The sequence below is a fragment of the Oryctolagus cuniculus genome, chromosome 6 (assembly GCF_051225735.1).
Source record: "Oryctolagus cuniculus isolate XC-2025 breed Fujian yellow rabbit chromosome 6, ASM5122573v1, whole genome shotgun sequence".
NCBI lineage: Eukaryota > Metazoa > Chordata > Mammalia > Lagomorpha > Leporidae > Oryctolagus > Oryctolagus cuniculus.
Genome location: NC_142872.1, coordinates 87383381 through 87392397, shown reverse-complemented (window position 1 = coordinate 87392397; position 9017 = coordinate 87383381). Strand labels below are relative to the sequence as shown.

Genomic DNA, 9017 nt, shown 5'->3' with positions numbered 1-9017 from the left:
GTAGTGTGTAAGTAAAATATTCCAGCACAGCAAGTTCTTTAAGTACCTGGGTTGACTAGCATTGATAACACTGTGTGTTGATTGTATTGGTTGGGCTGCAGTGATTTACATGAAATGATTCTAAAAATTGATTTTGGAAACATTACAAGGCTCAAGAGCATGGCTTCAGTGCACTGCTCATTCTGCCAGAATCCTCCAGTGAAATCATGAATAAATCTGTGCTGTGTTAGAATGGTAGTATAAATATTACTTTAAATTTGATTAAAATTCAAACAATCATCAACAGATACAATGGCTTTTAGACATTATTGACCACATTCAAAGACCATATGGCAGAACAAGAGGAAATGACTTTCCAGCATTCTCAAAATCAGTATTTTAACTAAAGTCCTTTGAACCTCATAGAATATTTATGTAACTGGGACATCTTAATATTCTAAATAATGACATTTCCTTAAAGCATTATTCTAAAAACAGGAGTGTATAGTGCAAATACTATTAGCATTTCATGACTGGCTAATACAGAATAGCTTTTCTGTAAAAATCTGATCTCTTAAGGAGCAATCTTCCATATGATTACTAAAAAGTCACTAATTCAGCCTTTGAAATTCAGGACCAATTTGGTGCTGTTTGTTGGATGATTGCTGACAGGGGTGTATAATTACCTATGGAAACACATAAGGACAACTGGAAGACCCAAACTGAAGCCTGTCACCAAGATGTCCATCACCATTGTATTACCTCGCAACACCTCCACTTTGGGAGTTAATTGGGACTGTATGTAATCAAGAAAAAAAGTTACATATACAGACCAAAGTTAAGGTGGCTTTGATATTATATTGAAATATATTTCAAACATCTTTAGTTCATTGCAGTAAATATTCCTTTTTGTTTGTTTGTTGACAGGCAGAGTGGACAGTGAGAGAGAGAGACAGAGAGAAAGGTCTTCCTTTGCCGTTGGTTCACCCTCCAATGGCTGCCGCGGCCAGCGCGCTGCGGCCAGCGCACCGCACTGATCCAATGGCAGGAGCCAGGTACTTATCCTGGTCTCCCATGGGGTGCAGGGTCCAGGGACTTGGGCCATCCTCCACTGCACTCCCTGGCCACAGCAGAGAGCTGGCCTGGAAGAGGGGCAACCGGGACAGAATCCGGTGCCCCGACCGGGACTAGAACCCGGTGTGTCGGTGCCGCAAGGCGGAGGATTAGCCTAGTGAGCTGTGGCGCAGGCTGCCCCAGGTTATTACACTGAAAAAAAGCTAATACACTTAGCATTCCTTCTATGGGTGTTGACTCCAAGATCATCCCCTAATAAATCTGCATGTGAATCTCATCAGTTTGCGACAATTAGTAAGCAAAGGACTTGTTAGATAACTATCATTATGGAGAACTAAGAACCAAGATAATAGGACTAAAACTTGGATTTCTGGAACTAGTTGTGATGCATGGTGGGAGATTGACCATAGATGGCCTAAATTCTCATGGACCTGAACAATGAGCTATTTTAGATGACTCCCAACCTATTCTCCCTGTGAGAGGTACAATGTGTGTGGGGGGGGGGGGGTGCAGGGGGAGGGGTGTTGTCATATTCCAAGGTCTCAAATTCACGAGGAGTTAAGCAGCAGGTAATCTTAGACAAATCACATGAACACTTGACACATGAAACCAGATGGACAAACAAACTGATTTGATTATTTTTTCTGGCAAAGCTACTTTCTCACACTTACCAAACAAAAGGCAGGATGGCAGAGACAGCAAGTTCTCTGTCCTGGAACATAGGATCTCCCTCTGTTTCTCTCCCTTCCCTTCAACCTTCCCCATGCCCAGTGGATGCCATGGCCTCTGCAGGCCTCCTGCACCAGCAAGGTGATTGGGAGGAAGAAAGAGTGTGACTTCTCTTCCACTGCAAGCCTTGTATGCCTTTCCCTGAATCCACCAAAGTCTTCCAGTGGTGTTGCAGAACTTATCTTGAGTATTTGCAGCCGACAGAGAACCAAATGGGATCCCCCTCCCACAACACTTGTGATCACAAAGGGATGAATTTTACTTATATCAGTTCTAGCTTTTTAAAGATAATAGAAGTTTTTATGGTTACCTGGAGATGGAGACAACCTTGCAATGAAGAAAGGTCACTACTTGTGTCAGGGGTGGGCTGACCCAAATGCCTGAATGTTCTCCAAAGCCAGAAAGAGAACAATCTAAAGTGAGAAGTTGCCTGGTTTGGCCAGAACTGACTATCCACTGGCTTGCCTACAGCAACCCTCAAAGCCTCTTCAGTATGGCCATTAGTACAGGATGGAAGCATGTGCATCCCACATGGAGGAGCTCCTAGCTTTCCTGACACCACTGAGTCCTCCACCAGCAAGAGGATCTGTACTTTTTTTTTGAGGCTCCAGGGTCTGATCAGACAGAATTCCCCAAAAAACTGCGCCCTCAATGCAGACACCATGACTCCAGAATGATCTGATGCTATCCTCAATCCAAGAGGGTTCATCTTGCCTCAAAAGAGGGGAGAGTAACAATAGGGTCCTGCCCACTGCTCTGAGAGTTAGTTGCCATACTTATTCTCTCTGACTCTGGTCTCATACATCTCCCTTCTCCCAGTAGAAACTATTCCTTAATGGGAAATGAAGGACATTGTGAGTTCATGCTGGACCTTGGTACATAATAAGAGAAGACCCAGATGGGGCCCACCTTGCCCTACAAAAGCCCATCTAGTATTTCTCACGAGAATAGCGAGCACTTATGTGCTTTACCCTTTAAAACATGTTCACATGCATAACTCAGTAAGATGCACATCAGCCTAGAGAATCCAGCAAGGGACATGTTGTATAACCCACACATTTCAAAAAGAAAAACTGGAACCCAGGGTCAGATAAAGGACATTTTCTTTCTGATTTATATAAAAAAAAACAAACTTATAAAGGCATAGAACTTGAATCAGAGCTACTTACACACATAATGAATTATCTTTTAAAAAAAGAGAAGATCACATGAAACTTGTACAGAAATGCATGGGGATACAGTCAGTGTAATTATAGGACATGAAATAAACCTTGATGTTAACTTTAAATCTCTCTTTGATAAAAGCTTTAAGGAGAGAAAGATCAGATATTCAAAGCTTAGAAGAGAGGAAGTTGGAGAAAAGGAGTTTGAGCTGAGAAAGTGATTGATAGTGAAGAACATACAAGTCTATGATTGTGACTTTGACAAGCCAGGATGTTTCCTGTAGGCTGGCCATGGAAAAGCATCTTTAAAGACAGACCCGAGGTACCCTGTATTATGCAGTCACTCAGGACATCTTGGCATTCCTGAAGCAATTTGTACTTGCTGTTCCTCTTCTGAAATGCCTGATCCACTTCTCTGCCTCTGAGAAATAAGGTTCCAATAAAATATGATCCATTCAATAAGCACACAAGAGTACTAAAAAATTTCCTGAAAAAAATTTGAATTAAAAGGTGTTTATTTGGGTACCAAAGAAATTTTAAATTCACGTATAGTTTTAAAAAGTAACACACATTTTCTGGGGTGCAGTGTTGTGTTGTAGCATGAAAAGCTGCCATCTGCAATGCTTTTGTCCCATACAGTCACAGGTTTAATACCCAGCTGGTCTACTTCCATATCTAGATCCCTGCTAATGGCCTGGAAAAAGCAGAAGAAGAGAACCCAAGTGCTTGGGCCACTGCTACCCATGAGAAAGACTTGGAAGAAGCTCCTGGTTCCTGGCTTCAGTCTGGTCCAGCCCTGGCTATTGGCTGTCACTGAGAAGTGAACCAGCAGATAAAAGAGCTCTCTCTCTGTAACTTTGACTTTCAAATAAATAAATATTTAAAAAATGTTTTCCCTTTATATATGAATATTTGAGTACATTACAAAAAAAAAAGGAATACATATTTTCCATGAACTTGTTGAAGATCCCTCATATGCATGGGTTTCAAAATTTTTTGTGCCATAACAACATCTTTCAGTTCCATTTTTCATAAAATTTCTAAAGTACCCGTGTATGTCTATCAGAAGTGCTAGGTATTTGCTAGGGGCCAGGTATGAATAAGCTGTAGCTTTTAGAAAGAGATGCACTAATTACTTATCACACTGGAGTATGAGATGTGATTGAAATGGTTACCAGTTTCACACTTTGAGGAACATAAGTTATGACTGCTTGATCTAAAAATTATTTAATGTCCATATTTTGCCACAGACATAACTGCCATCTACTGGGAGGTGATCACTCCACTGAGTCAAACTTCCTTCAAATTTAAGAAGGGACATAAGTTTCATCTATGCTAATTCTGAATCTCCCAAACTCTGCTCCTAATTTTGTACTATAATTATGAGTCACCAGGAAGCTAAGCAGCACTGCTTCTGATTTGGTTACCGTTCATAGAATTGCTGACCCTTATAAAGTCAAAGGCACCCCAGAGTTTGACCACCCAATTCTCCAGGCAGCTTAAAAATTCCTTGCACAAAATCCTGACAACTGATCCTACAAATAAGAGGTAGAGTTTCACTTGCTTTCTTTGTTTGCCCTGAAATGCTCTAGTTTAGCACGTTAACATTACTCTCTGGGAAGTGGTGATCCACAGGGTACATTTCTGGGGCACAAAAATGCTGCTGGAAATCCCGGAAAGCCCTTGTGCTGCCTCTATATAGGACATGCTCATAAAGCAGATGTTTCCTAGTTTTAATTTTTGTGAACTCTCTGATGAATTAAGTCAAACATCTCTGAGCTTTCTTCATTATTGCTACTGTAGGTAATTTGTGCCTATGGTAATAGTAATTTAAGAGCTATTAATGAAAATCAAGGCTAATTAAAAAAAAACAAACATCTAAATTCAGGCAGAGATAAAAATATTGGGTACTCAGATGAATTTTGTCCAAGTTTCCTTTTTCCATTCTAAAAGACAACTGTTCCTCTGCTTGCAATAATAAGAAAAAATCATGTGGTCACACACAGTCTTGTATTGTACATTTGTTAAACATACCTGCAACCCTTCAATGGCCAGTTTAAGGATTGAAGGTGTCAGTTTGGAGGCTTGTTTGAAGGAAAAATTACTCCAGTCTATAATTAAAATGAAGCCATTTATCTGAAGCTCAGGATCTTCGATAAGGACTTCCAGGGACAGCAGGATGGCACGGAGGATGTCTGTGAAGGAGTTCCTGGGGTCAGAGCAGAAGGAGAGTTGTGGTGAGTATCAGCATGTGACAGCATATGCCTGCAGCAGGGCTGGCCTCTTCATGCCTCTGCTCCATGAGTCCAGCCTGCAGGGTCACATTGGTGTCCTGTGCCCAGAACAACTGAAAATACATTCATTAGATTTCCCAGGTGCAATGCTTCTGAGATCCATGGGATGTTTGCATCCCTTCAGTCTGATCCCATTAGTACCCCAAACTTAACAAGACATCACCCTGGGTTCCCATGACAAACTATAAACTGCTCCCACTGTGCTTCATTTAAATACATCTTGAATCATCTCCCTGTCTCACAGAACACTGATATTCTTGGGGGCTGGGACTGGGCCATGGTCATAATTGTGTCCCCAGCACCTAGGTCAATGAATCACCGCTGAACAAATGAACTGAGACCTCAATCAGAGGCAAATATGTTGATTAAGCCTCGTTTTTTCCTCTTGTATGCCTGTGATCTTGCTAAAAGTACAAAAATATTCACATGGTTGATGGTATTTTTTAGCTTCAATTCACGAACAGAGAAAAATAAAGCAGGAAGAATAGTTTATTTTCACTGAAAGTCTATTGGGTGTGATTTGAAAAGGAAATCACTGAGTACATCAGTAACTATGACAACTGCCCGACTGGGATACAAACAAGAGTGACAGACAGTTCTCCAATGTGGTGTGTTCTGTCCCACAGCATATACTCCCAATCACTAGCTGATTCTTTATTTCGAGTAACTGTCAGATCTGAGGAAATAGTGGCATATTCACCACAGTATTTGGTACCAAGTATTTCACCCAACAAGATAAGATCTTACGATGTCTGAATTTGGTGGTTTAGTTTTGTGAGTAGGAAAATATAAACCTGAAAGACAAGTGATGCAAAATCTGCTATGTCCTCTTGTAAAATCATCAGGTTCCTTTCCATTCCAAGATGGCTCAAACTGTAAATGAACCTAATAACTGCAGATCTGAAATCAGGAAATCTGTGACCCAACAACGAGAACTTACCAAATGTTTGTTATAAGCTCAGTGTTGTGTTTCCTGTTTGAACCTATAAATTAATATGTCCTTTTTGTATTTTCGAAGAGCCTCTAATTAAATTAGAGTGGAGTAGGAGATTAGCAATGTGAGTAGAGAGAAATTGTTTAAAATTTGAGTATTGAGGGAAAGGTATATGGCAAGATGACAGCTTGAGATAGGTGGGTGATAAGGTGAGTAGGATTTTAATGGGATAAGTTGGAAAAGGGAGGACAAGACTTTTGGGAGACAATAGTGACATGAATGAAAAATAAAGATAGCACACTTTTTCTGTACAGTTCTTCTTACTAAAAATTATTTCCATGTATCAAGTTGAATTTTTCTTCCCCAAACATCACTCATTGGGAGTAATTCTGCTATATTTAAAAACCTCACATCTCCCCATAAATACAGTTTCAGCTTTCTAAACACAGCAGTTGTGATCTCCTATCTAACTCCTAGACTTAAAAAGTATTACATAATACTTAGTGAAATAAGCCAGTCTCAAAAATATAAATACCATATGTTTTCTCTAATCTGTGGTAACTAATAGGGTATCAAAAGTGTAATATTAGGAGTGAAATTGACATTTTGGGCTTCAATGATTGTTTAAACCCTTATTTCTACTTTTGGCAACAGTGTTTTTTTCTTCTTACTATTTGTTGGATTTTTACTTAGTGTAGAGTTAATTTTTTCAGTGTAAAGTAAACTAAAAGTAGATCATTGTAAAAAGAGAGGATATAGGAGAGGAAGGAGGAGGGAGGGTGGGAAGGTGAGCAGGAGAGAGATAGGAGTGGGAAGTATCACTATGTTCCTAAATTAGTATACATGAACTACATAAAATTTGTATACCTTAAATAAAATTTACAAAGTATTACTAGCTTTAACCATTTCTCATAAAAAATACCTCTCAATACTTCCCTTATTGCTTTCTTTCAGATATGTTCTCTTTCCATTTTTAGAAATTTTATGTTCCTATTAACATAAGGCAAGTTATCACTGGGACGTTGTTTTGATTTTGGTTTTGTATTCATATCAAAATAATTATCTATAGACACAAGCCTTTTCAAGAGACAGCTTTTATTGGGATCAAACATTGATTTGAGAGTAGCTTGTCACCAAATACTATGACTCTAGATAATTCCAAATGAAAACACGAACAACACAATGATAAATTGGAAATTATCATTAGAGCCTCAGGGATGGAGTCTGAGTGCTTAGGAAAACACGTATAGAGAAAATCAGGGCTGAAAGGCTGAGCCTTAGATGAAGCCTACATTTAGTGCTGAGCTAGAAGGTAATAGAATTAAAGAAATAATAAAGGGCAAAAAGACCAAAATGGTATATTGGGGGGGGGGGTGGATTTCAAGAAGAAAAAGTGCATTACTGAATTAGTGGACCCAATTCTTCACTTGTGCCTTGTGGCCTCACTGAGGATTCAGTGCATATTCTATCTTTTATCCCTACTACTTGACTTGACTAATGGCATGTACACAGACATGAAAACTGCTAATTCCAGGTCTAACTGTTAAGACAGCTCAGATGTCAACACTTGTCTTGCCTTCTGCCATTGCTGAGGTACAAATCATGCCACAGCTGGCATGCTGGACTAAGAATGGATGAGAAACATGCAAACCAGCGATTCCTTTACCAATCAGTAATCTTCATTAGAAGTAGAAGCACCTAGCTGAACCCTAACGAGAGAAACTCTATCCACCTCACAGATGCATGAGTAATATAATTGATTGATTTTTTCCCTCAAAGACCTATTTATTTATTTGAAAGACAGAGGTACAGGCAGAGAGAGAGAGAGAGAGAGAGAGAGATTCTTCCATCTGCTGGTCCACTCCCCAAATGGCTGCAATGCTCAGAGCTGGGTATATCCAAAGCCAGGAGCCAGGAGCCTCCTCTAGGTCTCCCATGTGGATGCAGGTGCCAAAGCACCTGAACCATCCTCCACTGCCTTACAGTCAGATCATCAGGAGTAAGCCAGCTTGGAAGTGGAGCACCCAGGACTCAAACCAGTGCCCATATGGCTCCACAGTGGCAGTTCCAGCCACTGTACCACAGCATCAGCCCCAATAATTTGTTTTTTAAGCCATTGAGTTAGGGGATGGATTTTTATTCAGCAATAGTTATCTAATACTAGAAGGTCATTAATTAAGGGAGTCAAATGCAACATAAAGATCAAGATGAATAACAAAGTGTTATTGCATTTGACAAGTAGATCTTTGAGGAATTTTGAGAAAGAACTTTAAGTTGATGGAAGAGAGAATTCAGTAATTATAAAGATCTTTAACAAATCATTTAAAAAAATAGTACCTCTTTACATCACATATCCAGTCGTTTCCACTTTCATGAAAAGACATTGCAAAGATTTGAAAAGACATATCTTCCCAGAAACTTGGAAATCATTCTATGCATTTTGGGGACCAAAATGCATGTTTGGCATGGCAATGAAGGAGGTATGATATTCATGAGATGACCCCAGGAGAAAAGTAAAAGGATTATGGACTTTGTAATAGTTTCCAAATGTTCAAATGCTTTACATTTCCAGAAGAACTGGGTAGGCAGTAAAAAGTCAGATGGAATGTGTCTCTAGTCATGAGTCTATATCTCTGTTGAGAACTGTGACCCTACCTCGTATCTTTCCAGTAATCATTACCTTGATTTCCTTAGCTCCTGGCTTCTTCATGTGGATTTCTTCATCTTTTTCCCTTTGGTTCACCCTCCAATGGCCGCCGTGGCCGGTGTGCTGCGGCCAGCACACCGCGCTGATCCGATGGCAGGAACCAGGTACTTATCCTGGTCTCCCATGGGGTGCAGGGT

The 9017-nt window shown here is 40.0% G+C and overlaps 1 protein-coding gene across 1 annotated transcript in view; it reads right to left on the bottom strand.

Moving 5' to 3' along the window:
* The window catches only part of CLVS1 (clavesin 1), a 190730-nt gene that overhangs the window by 97155 nt on the left and 84558 nt on the right, over positions 1-9017 (bottom strand). The window contains exon 3 of the mRNA XM_051843797.3: positions 4980-5154. Coding sequence (XP_051699757.1) covers positions 4980-5154 — 175 coding nt within the window. The remainder of the gene's footprint in view (positions 1-4979; positions 5155-9017) is intronic.